We start from the raw sequence: 18,656 nt of genomic DNA, 5'->3' as shown, positions 1-18,656 counted from the left end.
CTGCCCAGCACTACAAACCACAAAGTAGAAGACGTTTTTTCTGATTTGTATTTCTGATTCACTACAAAATGTTGAATTTATGTGAGAGGGTCAGAGATGGAACAGATAACTGGGCTTTGTTCGCAGGCCATTGGACTTGGAGAGTTGATGAAAAGTAATGTATCTCTCAGTGAACTTGGTTGAATGCAACATGTAGATGACAACTTGGTTGTGATTTTTTGGTTGCTGTTTGTGCCAGTCCTGGGGCTTGAACTCTGGGCCCAGGCACTGTTCCTGAGCCTCTCTGTGCTCAAGGCTGGTATTCTGTCACTTGAGCCACAGTGCCACTTCTGGCTTTTTCTGTTTATGTGGTACTGAGGAATCGAACCCAGGGCTTCATGCATGCTAGGCAAGCAATCTACCACTGAGCCACCTTCCCAGCCCCTTTGATGCCATTTTTGTTCGGACCCATTACAAAGTGTATATGCTGATAAAGTTGATGACTGTCTAAATACCCTCGGACGAGTGTTGGTGTACTGGGTGTAAAGTTGATGACTGTCTAAATACCCTCGGACGAGTGTTGGTGTACTGGGTGAAGAGTCGCTATGACACTTCATTCAGCACCGGAGCTCGGGACAGCGGCACGGCCGGCGCTCTCCACCTGCGATCCCAATGGCTTCGCTGCCCGCAGTGCTGAAGTCAGGGCAGGGAAAACTGAGCATGCGTACTCGCCTCGTCCGTAACTGAGCGTGCGTAATCTCATGATCCCGCCTCTGACGTGTTGCGTCATGACGTCAGGCGACCCCGGAAGTGGGTCCGGGCTTGGCGTCTGCCCGGCCACGGAGCCGGAGCGAACGGCGCTGAGCCGTGCGGTGTGGACTCCGGGCAGGGCTGGGCAGGGCTGGGCCGGGCCGGGGTCCAGGATGCTGAACGTCCCGTCTCAGTCCTTCCCAGGCCCCAGCTCCCAGCAGCGCGCCGCCTCTGGGGGCCGCAGCAAGGTACGCGGGTAACCCCGGCGTCTCGGCCAGGCCGGGCCTAGTAGAGGCTCACGCCGGCCGTCCCCTCCTGTCACCCTGTCTGCCTCTCCCCTGACCCCTCCTGTCCTCCTGTCTGCCTCTCCCCATCTCCTCCTGTCCCCCTGTCTGCCTCTCCCCATCCCTGCCCCATGCCCCTGTCTGCCTCTCCCCGACCCCTCCCTTCCCCTGCCTGCCTCTCCCCATCCCCTCCTGTCCCCCTGTCTGCTTCTCCCCATCCCCTCCTGTCCCCCCGTCTGCCTCTCCCCATTCCCTCCTGCCCCCCTGTTTGATCCTCTCAGCCCCACTCTCTGATCTCCCCAATCTCCAGACCCCAAATTCTTCTTCCTCCGCATCTTTACTGTGTCTTCATCCCTCTTGTCAGTTCCCTCACTCCAAATCTTTTCCCGAAGTGTCCACCTGTGGGACCAGCTCTGGCCAGGTGCTGGATGAAGGTCCTCAGACTCAGCCCCTGCTCTTCCCCATCCTCCCTTCCCTCATCTGGTCCTCCCTTCCAACACCTACTACATCTCTTCCCACATCTGGGCCTCCCTCACCTTGCTCCATCCTCCCCTCTCGCCTTTTGCTTTCCCCTGTTTGGGAGTGGTGGGTGAGGCCAGTCCCTTGCAGAACCATGGTGACAGCCATGCCAGGGCGGGGACTTCTGGGCCAGTTGGGGAGAGCCTAGAGGAGAGAATGTCCACAAGCCTCCCGTTAGGTTTAAGGACATTTCTCCAAGTCATACCATTTATACTGCCTTCCTCTAGTATGTGACAGTTTTAACAGTGTCTCTTCTACTTGTTACTTGCTGTCTCTAGAGCTGATATCCTGGAGTATTTGTGGGGCATAGTGACTGCTAGCAACAGGTGGCATACAGAAATATTTTACATTTGCAAAATTGGATGCAAACCCTGTCCTGGGTGCCTTGCAGTGTGAATGCCACTTGTTCCCACTGTTGGGTAGCCACATCTTCCTGCTTCGTGTCTGAGACTTTCCCCTGTTGAGTCACTCCTTTTTATTTTCATTTCTGGACTGTTTTTGAATCTTAGTATCACTTTGGGGCTTTATTATTTTCTTCCACGTGGACTAGAGTTCTAATCTCAGCTCAGTATGTGGCTTTAGGGAGCTGTACTTTTCATTTGCTTTTACCGCAAGGGTTTTTGAAGTGTTTACTGGTGACTGGCTCTCTGTGTTTTATGTGTTATTTCACTTAATTTTCACAGTGACCCTGCGATGGGAGCTTTTACTGTACCATTTCACAGAAAAGGGAAATTGAGTAAGAAATGATGTCTTAGATCATGAAGGCTTGTGATGTGATCACGTTTGTGACATTTCACTTATGACTATGTATTTCTGTTATCCAACCTTCCAGTCCTGTGTCCCTTCCTTCCTGATGTTTAATCTGTTTCTCTCCTTAATCTAACTTTTCTAGAATTAGAATGTGAATTGCTGCCTTTCTCCATTAAAATTGCCAACTAAAATGGCAATCCTCCTACTTTGTTTTCTCCCTATCTACAATCAGAGGCTCACCCATAATCCTAACCCATTTCCAGCTTGGGTAGGAGATGAGGTCTCACTAACTTTTTACACCAGGTTGTCTCAAACCAGGCTCCATCTCTGGAGTAGTGGTGATCACTGCTCTGAGCCACAGCACTTGGCTCTCTTTATGTCTTTGAGACCTGGTCACATTTCTTGCTCAGGCTGGCCTTGAACTTCCAATTTTCCTGACTCAGTGTTTTGAGAAGCTTTATCTTTTGAAATGGGAATAAAAATAATGAAATATCCTGAAGACAGGTAGTAGAGAGGGGGCTGGAAAGAAAAAAAACAACTCAAAGAAGCCAAATTTTTTTCTTTTTTTTTAAGGTCCCTTTAAAACAAGGCAGAAGTCTTATGGATTGGATTCGACTGACCAAAAGTGGAAAGGACCTGACAGGTATGCAAGGCAGGCTGATTGAAGTCACTGAAGAAGAACTTAAGAAACACAACAAGAAAGATGATTGCTGGATATGCATAAGGGGTAGGTTTATTAAGTACTTAAAAAATGTTGCCTGGGTTTTCCATTTACAGGGTCATGTAATCATTCTGTGGTGCTCATGCTACCTTGTGAGCATTAGGTAACACCATGTCCTGACTTTGGACGGTATTCCTTAAATAACTGTGTTCATTTTGATGTAGAAAACACCTGACTTCTGAAATGGAAATTTTGTCTAGCATCTTAGTACAGCATTCCCTTTGCAAAGAAACAAGTGTTTGCCAGGAAATTTAATGCCAAACCGAACGGCAGAATTATCCAGAACACACAGTGTGTGTCACATCATTTTCTATCTCAGAGCCATATAATTGAGTTCTGTTGGAAAAGATGTGTCTGAGAACCCAGGGGGAGCCAGAAAGGCTACATTAAAGCCCAGTCTTCAAGTCTCATTTTCAGCAAATTGTTTTTAATGTTCTTTCTTAGCCATGCCAGTTCCTGAGTTTTCTAGCCCATACTACATTGTAAGTTTCACATTAGAAATGAGAGTATGAGAAGAAGACAGAATATGGCTTTCATTATGGATGTGAAGTCAGCTGGGATCATCCTAAAGTAAGATAGGCCCCTAATGCAGGGCAGGAAATTTATATTGGGTAATGCACAGGGACACAGTCATGTGGTGATTAAGGAAGAGGGATTGGAGGATATAGGATGGATGTGTATGTGTGTGTGTGTGTGTGTGTGTGTGTGTGTGTGTGTGTGTGTGTGTGTGTGTAATTGTGTGGTTTCATTTCAAAGCCATGGAGTCCTGTGTGTGCTAGGTTCTATACTTACTAGGTTAAGAACCTCGTCTTAACCTTGAACAGAATTCAACCTATAAAAGATGCAATTTACCTGGGTACATTGATTCAAGCCCAGAATCCCAGCTACTTGAGGTACAGAGATCAGGGGGTCACAGTTTGAGGCCTTCCAGGATTTAAAAATCCTCAGGTGTCCATCTCGGTGGATGGCTGGGCACATTGGCAATGCCTGTCATCTCCAGCTTCAGGGGAATCAAAGTGAATAATCTAATAGTGTCCTGGTTATTTTTTGGTGGTAATGAAGTTTGAACTGAGGCCTCACAGTTGCTAGGTAGATACGTTGTCACCTGACACTCTATCGGTCCCTTGTGGCACTGGTTATTCAAGACAGGGTCTCACTGCATGCTTGGGCTGCCTTGGGCTGCAGTCCTCTATGTGTGCTCTTCTATCATGGGCATGACCTGGACACTATTAGACATTCCTTCTCCTCTCCCCTCCCTTCCTCTCCCTTCCCCTACTTTCCCCTCCCCTCCCCTCTTCTCCCCTCCCCTCCCCTCCCCTCTCCTTTCCTCTCTCTTTCTCTCTCTCTCACTCTCTCTCTCTCTCTCTCCTTTTTTTTTTCTTGGTCATGAGGCCTGAACTCTGGGCCTGGGCACTGTCCCTGAGCTCTTCAGCTCAAGGCTAGCACTCTGCTACTTGAGCCACAGGCCACTTCCAGTTTTCTGGTGTTTTATTGGAGTTTCATGGACTTTCCTGCCCAGGCTGGCTTTGAACCACAATCTTCAGATCTCAGCCTCCTGAGTAGCTAGGATGATAGGTGTGATCTACTGGCACCCGGCCTTCTCTTGTCCTTTTTTTCTGGTGGTACTGGGATTTGAATTCAGAGCCTTGTGCTTGTGAGGCAGGCACTCTGCCATTTGAGGCACCCCTCTAACCCTTTTTGTTGTAGGTTATTGTTCTCATTGGGTTATTGTTCTCATAGATTTTTTTTTTTTTTTTGCCTTGGCACTCTTAGACTACAATCCTTCTACCTCTGTCTCCCCCACTTGCTTATTGGTGGAGATAGGGCCTAAATGACTTATTGCTTAGATTGGCCTCAAATTGTGATTACAGATGTGAGCCACTGTTTCCAGCTTAGAGTATGAATTTTCAGTGACCATGATATGGAAACTTCTAGCAGGTGATGACATAACTTATCCCAAGCTAGAACTGTTCAACTTTCCAGGGACATCCAGACGTGGTTCCTACCAGCAAGCTGCATCTAAGATTCTGCCAGGTGTGAAAAGATCCCTTTGTTTCTTACAGGGTTCAGTATCCCACCCCCCTCCTTTCCTGCTGCTTACCTGTTTACAGGCTGCAGGCACTGGTTCAAAGTGATTTCTCTTCTGTGCCTCAGTGCTTTGCTCAGGATTGGTGGAGACCCATTCCCCAGGAGCACTCCTCAGCTGGCCCAACTGCAGGGGCCTCAGCTCTGTTGTGCAAGATAGAGCCGCTTCTGAAGACTCATATTCTATAGGCAGTGAGAGCTTATGAGAATCTATATCCCCCCTACTATTCATTTGATATGCTGATGGGATAAAGGCCTGCACTATTGTGCTGGCGTCCACTATCACCTCTAATGACTTCAATATATGATACCTTTTCCAGCAAGGTTGCTGGAAATTTTAAAATTTCTATTAGGGAAATGTGTTCTAATCTGACAATAAGTAATCCTTTTCTTTTTTCTTTGGAAAAGTAAGTGTATTGTTTTGCCTTTCCTTTTTCTTTCTTTTGTTGGTGCTGGTCCTGGGGCTTGAACTCTAGGCCTGGGTGCTGTTCCTTTTATTTTCTTGCTTAAAGCTGGTGCTCTACCACTTTAGTCACCACTCCACTCCTGGCTTCTTGCTAGTTTATCAAGGATAAGAGTCTCTTGGAATTTTCTGTCCTGTCTGGTTTCAAACCTCAGTCCTCAGATCTCAGTCTCCTGAGAAGCTAGGATTATAGTCATGAGACACTGACACCTGACTTTTTTCTTTTATCTTTTTCTTTTGACAGAGCTTGTTTTTCATTTTATCATGGGACAGTCTATTTAGACCTGCTGCCATGTGGGGGTAGTGGCAGTGAAGTTCTGTAGAGGGTTTTGGGGATGGTGGTAGCAGATTAGAGGCAGGATACACCTAGGTTAGGAAAATAAGATGTGTGTGTGTGTGTGTGTGTGTGTGTGTGTGTGTGTGTGTGTGTGTGTGTGTTTGTGTGTGTGTGTGTGTGTGTGTGTGTTTGTGTGTGTGTTTGAGATAAACCTGGAGACCTGAGCAGGGTTTTAGCAGGAAGTGAGGAGACAAATTTCACATTTTTTTCTCTCATGCAGAATCTAGATTTAAAAAAAAAGACATGAATGTGGGAGGCTGTTTGTTTCTAACGTTATTAATTAGGATTTAGACTTTGCAAAATTTATCAAGATCCCAGCATCAATTTGAGATTATTATCTTCCACAAATAAATAGTTTCTATCCCATGGTCAAACATGTGCTCCAAGCTGCCACACCTTAGGAATTAGAAATTTAGGAGGAAATTAATAAAATCGTCATTGGAGACTTGTGAAGGTTACAAAACTGTTTCTAAATGTCGAGTAGTAGCTGGGTGCCTGCAGTTCACACATATCATCCTAGCTACTCAGGAGGCTGAGATCTGAGGATCAGGGTTCTGAGGATCCCAGTTTGAAGCCAGCCTGGGCAGCAAAGCCTGACACTCTTAGCTTCAATTAAATATCAAAAAAAAAAAAAAAGACGTAGAACTGTGGCTCAAGTGGTAGATGGCTAGCCTTGAGCCACACAGCTCAGAAACAGGGCCCAGGCCCTAAGTTCAATCCCTACAATCAAACAAACATGAAACAAATAGAGCTTACAAGAAGCTCTGCCCAGTGGTAAACCTGTGATCCCAACTACTTGGGAGGCAAAAAAAGGAAGATGTCATAAGTGTGACACTAACTTTGGCAGAGTTAATGAGACTGTCTGAAAAACAAAATCAAAACAAAAGGGTTCAGTGCAAAGCTTATTTGAAGAAAGCCTGGATTCAGTCCTTGATACTATGAGACAAAACAAAACAATGACAGCAAATCTTGAACATGAGAGACTTGCTTAATAAAAGCCAGATGTAGTTGGGTGCCAGTGGCTCATGCCTATAATCCTAGCTACTCAGATCTCTACTGAAATCTGAGGATCAGGGTTTAAAGTCATCTGGGGCAGGACATTCCTTGAGACTGTTACCTCCAATTAATTATTTAAAAGGCCGGAATGAAGCTGTGGGCCAGGTGGTAGAGTGCTAGGCTTGAGCAAAAACACTTCAGGGTCAGCCCCCAGACTCTGAGTTCAAGCCCCAAAACTTGCACCCAAAAAAAAAAAAAAAAAAAAAAAAGGAAAAAGAGGAAACAAAGAAAAAAGATCATGTGTAATACAGAGATAATTACAAAGCATGAAGGGAAAGCACGCTTTTCTCAGGGGGATATATTGCACATTCAGGGATTTACTTTTTAATTGCTAGAAAAGAAAACTAGGACGGAGAGAAAAGAGAGAGGTAGGAAAGAGGTCTGTAGAAATGGTCCAGTTTACTTCAGGGGCTGCTGTTTAAGTCTCCTGATTGGGAAGTTATTAACACTGCCATTAAGGTATCTCGGGCTACAACAGTAACTGTTTTGTCATTGTTAGGTTTTTTTTTTAATTTAATTTAATTTTATTTGTGAACATAATGTACAGAGGAGTTACAATTACATGGGCAGGATAATGCGTACATTTCTTACCAAGCATTGCAGCCTCCTCCTTTGTTTACCCTTCACATTCCTTCCCAGCCTCCCCCCTCCCCCCCAATCCCAATCCTTCTTCCCCCCTCCCCCCCCCCCCATCGACGTTGTAAAGCTCGTTTTGGACATGACAACTTGTTCATTGTTAGGTTTTTAAAAAGAGGTTACTGAGTAAGAACCACACCACGCACGTGGTATTCAGTTAAGGGGTAGGTTTATTCATTGTTCTGGCTGGCACCAGGCCATGTTGGCTCTCCACGTGGCTGGGAAAGGCCTGGGAAAGACCTGGGAAAGAGCTGGGAAAGAGAGAGAGCTAGGAAAAGAGAAGAGAGAGCTGGGAAAGAGAGAGAGAGAGAGAGAGCTGGGAAAGAGAGTCTGGGCCTGAACTAGCCCTTATCTAGGGTATGGACAGAGAAAGGTGTGGCCACATCAAATTCAGATGTGACCTCAGGCGGATGCAGATGTGACCTCTTCCAGGTGTGCCAATTGCCTAGGTAACGCAGGTACTGGGCGGAGACTTTGCTGCAAGGAGGGTGGAGTCTGCTCACCATCCAGGAGTAGACCTTACATTCCAGCCTTTTTTAATAATCATGAAATAGGGTGCAGACTCTCTCTGGCTACTTCCTGCTGACAAGGGGCACCGACAATAGGGGTAAAAGGCTGGAATTTGGTCCCCTCCCAGAGAAGGCAGCGAGCAGCATCTGTCCTTTGGTGGCCGTGAGTCCTTAGATGAAGTCTGGAGAAGTCTCATGAGGCATTGAGGGGCTGGAAAATAAAATACTAGAGAGCAAGTAAATGGCAAGAGGAAGGACTTGGGGCTAAAAATGTTGGTAGAAATTTCCCTAGCTACTTCTGACATCTGGCGACTAGGTAGAGGAGAAGTCAGGTGACAAAGGCAAGAATATAAATTCCTGTTCAGTTAATAGGTAGACAGGTATGGACACTAGATGGGCAGGCTTCTTACTTCTATTGACCTCCAGCTCTGGTTAATTTTGAAAGGGCAGGCACAAAGTTGCTGATGTGACATCATCTCCTCTTATTCCTTTCCATGGTCCCTTGTTCCCCAGACTGGTTGAGTCTAGGTGCTTGTTGCTGGGATGGCTTGTCCCAGTTGGTATTCAAGGAGGATTGAACTCAAGGCTTGGGCACTATCCCTGAGCACTTCTGCTCAAGGCTAGCACTGAACCACTTTGAGTTATAGTACCACCTGCAGTGTTTGCCAGTTCAAGATAAGAGTCTTGAGCCATGCTTCCAGCCTGGCTCTTTGCAGGTTAGTTGGGAGATGGAGTCTTAGGGATTTTTCAGCCCGGGCTGTCTTTGAATTGCAATCTTTGCCATGAAAACCCTTTATTATTTCCAATTAAAGCAATAAGGAGATCAAATAGGATAGAGCTTATCTGGTCCTTATTAAGAATTGGCCAAAAAATATGCTGCAATGACAAAACTCGTTAGATGTGAGAATCTTAGAACAGATATGCCCTATATTTTAGAATCACGTAGTCAGTACTATAATATACAATACAAAACAAAAAAGGCAAAACTCAAAACCTAAAATTTTGACAACAATGTTTAGACATCTTTGCTAACAAAGCACATTAGATGATTGGGCCTCAGTTACCAGCCAGGGTCTGTGAAAAGAGCAAGTTGTCAGCAAGGTACATTAGAATAGATATATGGAGGAGTAGTAAGCTTGGTGGAAGGGTATGGGTCAGATGGGGCCAAACCCTTACCCCACCATGTGGCCGAGATGGTGAACTCAAGATGGCAAATTTCTGAAAAAAAAAAAAAAAATGCAAAGAAACCCTGAACAAATAGATCAAGCCTAGTTTGGCTAGCCTTTGAGAGGGAACCTAGAGGAGGTCCCCAGAACCCAGCCCGCGTCGCACTCTTCAGGGCACAAGCCAAAAAGTTGTAGAAAAAAGGGGAGAAAGTTGGACATGATTATCAGAGAGAGAGCAAAGAGAGCCTAAAAGTAAACAGACTTCTACCCATGTACCATTGCAGAGGCAAAATTGTCTAAATCTGAGAACAGCATAAAAAATTAGGCGCTCTGGCTTGCCAGGGAGTGCAGGAGGCATTTCAGAGGGGTTTCATGGCACTGGAGTGACACACAGCACCCCATTAAAGGCATAGGAGAGAAAAAATTAGTGAGTGAAGGAGGGCTTATCGGATGGAAGCAGTGTCCCAACTTGCCACCGAGCCCTCTAGGGAGGAGTAGACAAGCAACCAGAGTCAAGCGTCCTGGTGACCGGCCTTTCAGTTAAAGGCCTAGCAGGTTTTCTGGCGTGGTACCACGTCTGAAGAGAGACTGAGCAACAGAGAACCCTTAGAAAGTAGTTCACTCACTAAAATGTAGAAGCGTGGAGGTGGATGTAGAGGCCAGCAGTGGTATTGATGCGCTGTGTCTGCAGCAGACAGTGAAAAGGCTGTCAGAACTATGGGTATTCCTCAGAGCAAAAAAGGGAAAACCCAAACCAACAAAAAGAAAAAAAAAAACGGAGAGGAATCCCACCTATCCTGACTTTAAGCCCTTCCCAGGTTTCGGCATCATTTATGTTAGTTTTTTTAAAAAGAGGTAGCCGAGTAAGAACAGCACCACACACATGTATTTAGGTAAGGGGTAGGTTTATTCATTGTTCTGGCTGGCACCAGGCCATGTTGGCCCTCCACGCGGCTGGGAAAGGCCTGGGAAAGAGAGCTGGGAAAGAGAAGAGAGCTGGGAAAGAGCTGGAAAACAGAAGAGAGCTGGGAAAAGAGGAGAGTTGGGAAAGAGAGCTGGGAAAGAGAGAGTCTGGGCCTGGGCTAAGCCTTATCTAGGGTATGGACAGAGAAAGGTGTGGCCACGTCAAATTCAGATGTGACCTCAGCAGATGTGACCTCTTCTAGGTGTGCCAGTTGCCTAGGTAACGCAGGTAATGGGCGGAGACTTTGCTGCAAGGAGGGTGGAGTCTGCTCGCCATCCAGGAGTGGACCTTACAGTCACAACTTGCCATGCGGGATCTATGAGTGTGGTAGTGTTGTCCATCTGAGGAGAGTGGGGTGTGCTCTGGTTCTGGTGATCCAGTCAGGAAGGAAAGAACGTGGTGAAAGACTAAGCATCCGTCTGGAGGTCTGTGGCTCTTCACATACCCCAGAACGCCGGTGGTTGAACCACATGCAGTTTCTATCCCAGATGCTCATGCATGTTAGAGATCTTACTCTTGAGAAACTCTACAGCTCTGCTCAAGACTTGACTATAGAGGATGTTTGGATCTTGTTTGGAACATATCCTCTGTCATAAAAAGCCTACCAGGAACCATGTGATCCTAATTGTTAACGCTCATTTGTGGTTTGAAAAATTAAAGACTGGAAAAAGCCCTAAATTTTGATGGGCAAGGAGAGAGGTAGGGTGGGGCCCAGCTAGTTTTTCTTAAACTCTTCTTTGGATGCCTGCTGAAAAGTGGTTTTGTAGATTCCTTGTGCTTGCTTCTAAGCAGTTCTGTGAAGAACTCTGGACTGGCTTGTTATTTTAATTGTAGTACTTTTCAAAGGTCTCAAATCCAGCCTCCTTCCTTCCAAACTCATTATGATGAACATTTTAAGATGATTTAAATTCATAGATGCTATCATGTAAACAGGAAACAGTCTTTTCAGTATTAAGCAAAACAGTTCTGTTGTTCTGTTGTTGTTTGAAAGTTATCTCTCTCTCTCTCTCTCTCTCTCTTGTTGCAGTTTTGGGGCTTGAACTCAGGGCCTGGGTGCTGTCCCTGAGCTCTGAAACACCCATAGCCTTCCAGACTGATACTTTTGCCCAAGGCTAGTGCTCTACAACTTTGAGCCACAGTGTCACTTCTGGTTTTTGAGTGGTTAATTGGAGTCTCATGAGGCTTTTTCTGCTAGGGCTGGCTTTGAACCATGATCTTCAGCTCTCAGCCTCCTGAGTAGCTAGGACTACAGGGGTGAGCCAACAGTGCCTGGCTTTAAGTCATTTTATTGATAATTTTTTTCACCCTTGGTTCCCCCTCCTCCCCCGCAAGACTCCTTTCTGTTGAAAGCTAGTACTTTACATGCCAAAGCCCTAGTCCACACTGCAGCTATACTCCACTTTCACCTTTGCCAGCTTCAGAGGTCCAGTCTTGGAGGACAGGGCATTGGGTGGAGAGTAGGTAAAGAGTGGACTGGAAAAAAGTGATGACAACACTGACAATGATTCATTTCTGGATGTCTTCTAAGACCTGCTAAAACTTCCAAACTCAGGTATGTGCAGGCGTGAAATCGCATCACAGGCTGCTGGGATGTGTGCCCTATCAGTGGCATCCTCCTTTCAAGGGGAGAGCTGGGGGAGGGACACCACAGCCTTTTCTCCACCAGTAACCAGCGGCCCTGCCCATATAGCAGTGCTGGGGCTGGTCCCCAGCCTTCCATCACTACTGGTGTGGGGCCCTCTGACTTTATGTTGTTGAGCCCAGCTCCTCATTCAGGTGAGAGGTGCGCTGTACTGCTCCATCTTTGCCTCTATATCATCTTCCAGTGCATACAGGTTCTTCAAGTGACTGTTTCCTTGCTGGGTCATGTGTGACAAAGTGGGCCTTCAGCATTGATGGGCCTGCAGCATTGATGTGGACATCAATGTGTACTTCTGGAATGTGAAGGCTCCCATGTTTTCTGCCTCTGACTGTGGGGTCTCAGGCACCTGCCCAGCCCCTCAACTGACAGGTTAACTTGTGACCTTACAAGCACAGTGGAACTTTGGTTTCTTTATAGCTCTTGATACTTGGAAATAGCAATTAATTCAGTAAAATTGATTGGGAATAGTTTACTGGTACTTAAAGTTGCAGCTTTTGCACGTTTTAAGAAGTTCACTGGAGTACAATTTCCCTTGCTTTGAACAGGGTATGTTTATAACGTCAGCCCGTACATGGAGTATCACCCTGGTGGAGAAGAGGAGCTCCTGAGAGCAGCGGGAGCGGATGGCACCGATCTTTTCGATCAGGTGAGGGACTGAAAGTTATAATTTAAGGAATTGGCTTACTACAGTGGAAGAGTGCTCATAGATTGAGCCATGTGACATTTATAGAAAGAAAGCAAATAGTTGCATAAATTTCAGATATATGGTTCAAATTGTGAAATGTAGGCAGATGTTCACAAGTAGCAGCTGTTCATTTAGTTTGCTTTTGAACCATTCAAAACTAGAGATGGTTTCAAATTGTTGGCCTGCTGTTTGCCTTCCCCTGCTGGCAAGTGCTTACTAAGTCATGATTAATTTTAATAATGATGGAAATTGACTTCTGGAAAGTAGTGGTGATCGGAAGGAATGCTGGAGTCTGCCACCAATTTGCTGAATGTTTTTAAACAGTTAGCTTGGCTTCAAATTTCTTGGTCTTTGTACATTTGTGAATTGCTACACATACAGCCTGCATCGTTGTGCTGAATCTGCGTATCATATAGGGATAGGATGAGGTTGATTAATACACAGAAAAGTCATTTTTTACCAGACTAAAAGGAGAGATTCTGTGTGGCTGTCTCAACAGATAATTGAATTAGTAATCTTATGCTGTTTGCCTCAGGATTAGCTTTTACTCTTTTTAAAAGCTATACAGAATGTATAGCTTTGATGACTATATTTGCTGTGTTGTTATTCTATGATCTTTTACAATGGTCAGAAGCAGTGAAATTTGCCCATGTCTAGCATATCTTATTTTGTATTTTAGTACTAATTAATTAGGTGAGAGTACTGGATTCAGTACAAGATACCTGAATCAAATTGAGTTGTATGTATTTATTGGTTTACATTGTTTCTGATCAGCTCTATCTTGGTTATTTGTATTCTATTTTCTCATTTAGTAAGGTTTTATTTAACCAGGTTTCCAGAAATATAACTTATTTTGTATTTAAAAGTCCTTAGATGTGTCTAAGTATAGAACTTTTTTTGCTGTTAATATTCCTTGTAGATTGGAGAAAAATCATCTTTACATATTGTCATAATGGCATTCTTCTGTCAATGTTCTTACTGTTTTGTGTTGTTATTGTTGGTCGTGGGGCTTGAACTCAAGCATGGTCTCTGTCCCTGAACTTCTACCACTTGCAGTCACAGATCCACTTCCGGTTTTTAGGTAGTTAATTGGAGAGTCTCATGACCTTCCTTGCGCAGGCTGGCTTTGAACTGCAACCCTCAGATCTCACCCTCCTGAGTAGCTAGGATTACAGGTGTGAGCCACCAGTGCCCAGCATCCTTACTGCTTTTTAAAAGGCAGCTTCCTGTTATCATTTGTGATTTGTCATTACCTAGCAATCCAAGCCTGCTAGAAAAGTTTAGGAACTTTTGCCTGAAAGGTCCTCCACATATTTTTCCCTCTTATATGTGCTCTGTAACCTTTGATGTTGAATCTCTCCTGTAAGAAGAATCTTCATTAAAATGTAATCTTGTTGATATTCCTCAGTGTTCTGAGTTTATTTGGGCCTTGTTGAAGGAAGACTTGTTTGGGAGAAGTCATGGCATCCATGAAACAACACACCTTAGTTATTGTGTGCTGCATTTCCCTGGGCTATAATGAGACCAGAGCTTAAATTATTTATGACTCTTATTCTCTGTGGAAGTAAACAGCTATGTTCTGGAGATTGTGGTGAAGCCTCTTGAGTCTTTCATTATAAAACTTTTTCCTTTTTGTGCTGGCTCTGGGGCTTGCACTCAGGGACTTGGCACTGTTTCTGAGCTTTTGTGTCAAAGTTAGTGCCCTACACTTTAGTCACAGCTCCACATCTGACTTTCCTTTCATGGTTAATTGACGATGAGAGTCTCATGGACTTTCCTGCCCATGCTGGCTTCAAACTGCTGTCTTCAGATTTCAGCCTCCTAAGTAGTTAAGACTAAAAGAGTGAGCTGCTGGCACCTGGCTTGTAAAACTTTGCATATCCCCCATATTTGAAGTCTACAAAGCATACCCAATTTGATAACTTGATACTCTTTTTATTATCATACTACATCTCAGATGGTCTTTGACCTCTTGTATTTCCAAATCCATCATGAGCAATCCACTTACCTATTAGCATTTCACTCTAGTATATCTTCAGTACCAATTTTCACTTTTTTCCTGTCTGCATCTATAGGTAGGGCTTGAAGTAATCTTCATTTCCCATAATGCCCTGGTATCAGTCTCTGGCTGATTCCAATGTGGTGTCTCACACATGACACCTTTTCTTCCTTTCTGTTGCCTAATTCAGGTCATCATTACTCTCTCTAACTCTGCTCTTTTTTTCATCTCCTTTTTTTTTTTTTTTTTTGCAGGCATGTGGCTTGAACTCAGAGCCTATGTGTTGTCCCTGAGCTTTTGTGCTTATGGCTAGTCTCTACTACTTTGATTCATACTTCCAGTTTCCTGGTGGTTATTTGGAGATAAGAGTCTTATGGACTTTCTGGCCTGGACTGGCTTTGAACTGTGATCCTCAGATCTCAGATCTCAATACTGTCCAGTTGTTTTCATCTTAAGTACTGATTTACATTTTTTTTTTACACATTGTTACAATTCTCAGTGGCTCACTACTGGCAGTGGGATAAATTTAGTCATCTGCCTGGTATTTGAGGCCTTAGAGCATGTCAGGGTAGCTATTCTGCTTTGGAAGAATTTAAGTGCCTGCTGCTTCTGAGCATTCCCATGTATTTATAGCCCCATGAGTTCCTTGGCCTTCTTCAATACCTTCCTCCTTTGTCTTCCGACCCCCTTCCCATCTCTCCACCTCCAGAGGCACACACTCACATCTCAGTGATTCTCCCTAGATATTTGGAAAGTGAAATGTCAGTTTATCCTAGGAAATGTACTTGTTTTTGTTATGTATTTAATATATCAAAGATTTTTATATTGATATCATTTGACCTGATTATTTTATTGTTTTTGTTTATATATTATTTGACAAGATAGCATATTAAGATTTTCCTTTATTGATATTTTCACTTTTGTATTTTTCTAGTTTTTTGCTAATTAAACCATGCTATGATATGAATAGCCTGGTAACTTGTATCTTTGTGTGTATGCAGATATCTTCTCAGACAGATTTCCAAGTCTGAGTGATGTAGCTATATATTTGAAGACGTAATGCTTATTGAGAAGGTGATTTCCAGGAATGTTTAAATTTAATTCCCCTCAGCACTATATGACAGTACTACCAGTTGTTACCCTAGAATGAATAATCTTGCTTTGTTCATTTTTTAAGAAAATTTTAAGAAAATGAACATTTTAAGAAATTTTAAGAACTGGGAGCCGGTGGCTCACACCTGTAATCCTAGCTACTCAGGAGGCTGAGATCTGAGGATCGTGGTTCAAAGCCAGCCCGGGCAGGGAAGACCATGAAACTCTTTATCTCCAATAAACTACCAGAAAACCAGAAGTGGTGCTGTAGCTGAGGTGGTAGAGTGCTAGCTTTGAGCTGAAGAGCTGAGGAACAGCATCCAGGCCCAGAGTTCAAGCCCTATGACCAACCAAAAAAAAAAAAAAAAGAAAAGAAAAAAATTGTAAGAAAATGAACATTTTAAGAAAATGTTTAAATACCCAGGTCTGAAAAAGTGGCTTATTTATGAGTTTTTCTTTCATGAATGATAAACAGCCTTTCTGGAGAAAAGCTCCATTCATTTGCAAACCAATAGATTACTTATATATCTTTCTTCAGGATAGCCATCACGGTTTAAGAAGTTTTCTGTTTTAACACAGAGATTATAGATAAGACACGTTAGAGAATCAGATTTAAGTAACTTACTTTTTTTTTCAACTTTGTGAAGAATATTTTTAAATTCCAGCCATGAGTTTATGATGGTAAGAAATATAATGATCGTTAATATCATTTGAGGCTCCTGCTTTTGTTAATACTAAGATTTTGGCCAGTAGATTTATCTATTGCCAAATACAGCATCACTGCATTATGAAGTTAACTGTACACCAGGGAGCAGACTTTGAGTGTGCCGGTGGTCTCTGAGGATGAGCCCTCCACGGTTTCTGTGCTTGCCAATTTCCTCTCCTTTCTGGTTAATTGAATCAGCTTCAGAGTGGTTTAAGGTTTTGTTTAGTTTTGCTCACAGGTCAGTAGGAATGGCCTATTGAGTTAGTCACATTGCTTGTCTGCCCATTTATCTTCATCCTAGGTTCACCGTTGGGTCAATTATGAATCCATGCTGAAGGAATGCCTGGTTGGCAGGATGGCAGTGAAGCTCACTGCTCTGAAAGGTAAGTAAGTGGAGCTGGTTCTAAACTGGCATTACTGAGTGTGACACATAAGTACTGTATGTGTGCGCAAATGTGTGTGAATGGGGCTTGAAGCTAGAGTTGAACCTTATCTCCATGGCCTGATAGTCCTGTCATCTTTGGGCCAGTTTTCCCCTCTGAGTCTCAGTTTCTTAGCCTATACAGTGATTCGTGGGCTAGGAGTACACAAGAAGTATGAGGGGTGATGAGGAAACTTCTTTTTGTTGCTACAGATAAGCAGTGTTATATATGCCAAAAGTTAACACATTTAAACATTAGTGTTTGGAAGTTCTTTTGAACTAACCTATGATTTGAACCAACCCCTTTTATGTCTTCACTGTCTTCCTTTCACTGATCCAGTGCCAGCAGGAGATAGGATCCTAAGTAAAATTTGTAAATGACTACCTTTCCTTTTCCTCCATTGTTGTGTGTCTTCACAATCCAGCAGTAAAGATCATGTGTTCTGCTGTGATCAGGAAGTATGCTAGGTTCCACAGTGTGTCCCACAGGAGAGGTGAAATTAGTAGAGTACTTTTTGTTTTCTTCCTAACTCTCTAGAAATAAAAGAGAAGTAATCCTCAGAAAGCTTCATCTCATACAACCCCATTTTAAAAATGAGCTGATTAATTCATAAGGGCATCCCAAGATTTTGATAAAAGGCCAAGTAGAAGCAGAAATCAAAGCTAGCTTTGAGTCCAATGTTCCCAAACCCTTTATAGATACTAGGATCTTGGAGCCACTCAGACATTTTTCATGTTCACACTGGAATGGAAGACAGGGTGGTGGGTCCATAAAAGGCAGAAAGTTGGAACAGAGACCTCTGTGTATGGCCTGGATTTTCCAGGGTGTTTGATAAGTGAAATGGGAAGAGAGATGACAAAGAGAGATGTTGGACTATAGTGTCTTGACTGTCTTGATCTAGTTTACAGGGCGATGGGGAGAGGAAAGAGAAGGCCTCCTATAGCTGGGTGCTGGTGGCTCACAGCTGTAATCCTAGCTACTCAGGAGGCTGAGATCTGAGGATCAGGTTCCAAGCCAGCCCAGGCAGGAAAGCCTGTGAAACTCTTATCTCCAGTTAACCACGGGAAAACTGGAAGTGGCGCTGTGGCTCAAGTGGTAGAGTGCTAGCTCTGAGCTGAAGAGCTGAGGGACAGCGCCTAGGCCCAGCATTCAAGCCCCACGACCGACAAAAAAAAATGAAGGTCTTCTATAAAGACTTGCTGCCTGATGCATGTGTCAGCCAGCACAATAGCACTGGGTTTTTATAAAACGCAAAAGCTAGGAGGAAATGCTGTCAAGCCAGCAGAGCAGCTGGGAGCTGTTGAGCTTTGCCTCCATCAGTTGGTAGCAGGAGAGTTACAGGAGGGGGAGGAAAAGCAGCTTTCTGATTGGGTGAGAAAGAAGGGCATTCAGGGCATAGAGACATGCTACACCTTACACAGGTTGCCCCTTTCCTTTAGGTTGAGTTCTGTTTTGCATGTGTTCATTCTTAAGAAGTCAGCATCAACCTATCCTCGTAGCATTCTGGAGCCTTTCCTGAAAACAGCTTAAGCATTTTGTTGCTTAAGGAGTTTCTGTCTAGGAGTGCAGGTCATAGCTGATTCCCCGTATGAATTCAAATATACCACCTTTAAGTTTGGAATAAGAGTTTGGATTAAATACAGCACCTCAAACCAGCAATTTAAATAGTCTCATTACAGATTTCCCAGGCTATCTGGTAACTAAATCTGTATGCATATCTTTAAATGGAAGAACATCGTTTCAACCTGAAACCTTCAACATCCCCATAGGTGCAAATCAGTTATTAGTGCTCAGCAAAGAATTTGAGATCATATGGGGAGACAAATAGCAGAACTTCATTATTCATATCCAGATAAAGCACCAGGCATACGATGTACTGTCAAGCCCCATC

General features: G+C 44.0%; 1 protein-coding gene across 3 annotated transcripts in view; it reads left to right on the top strand.

The window, feature by feature from the left end:
• The first annotated feature begins 794 nt into the window (after window positions 1-794).
• Window positions 795-18,656, top strand: part of Cyb5r4 (cytochrome b5 reductase 4) — a 41,726-nt gene continuing 23,864 nt past the window's right edge. For 2 of the 3 annotated variants that reach the window (XM_070010121.1, XM_070010120.1), the window contains exons 1-4: window positions 798-977; window positions 2,856-3,009; window positions 12,407-12,507; window positions 16,645-16,726. In XM_070010121.1, coding sequence (XP_069866222.1) covers window positions 903-977; window positions 2,856-3,009; window positions 12,407-12,507; window positions 16,645-16,726 — 412 coding nt within the window. In that variant the 5' untranslated portion in view covers window positions 798-902. Of the gene's footprint in view, window positions 978-2,855; window positions 3,010-12,406; window positions 12,508-16,644; window positions 16,727-18,656 lie in introns of all 3 variants that reach the window. The other variant, XM_070010122.1, reaches the window with a different exon arrangement.

Source organism: Dipodomys merriami, unplaced genomic scaffold, assembly GCF_024711535.1.
Source record: "Dipodomys merriami isolate MVZ:Mamm:240054 unplaced genomic scaffold, mDipMer1.0.p SCAF_8, whole genome shotgun sequence".
NCBI lineage: Eukaryota > Metazoa > Chordata > Mammalia > Rodentia > Heteromyidae > Dipodomys > Dipodomys merriami.
This window is presented reverse-complemented; position numbering and strand designations above follow the sequence as displayed.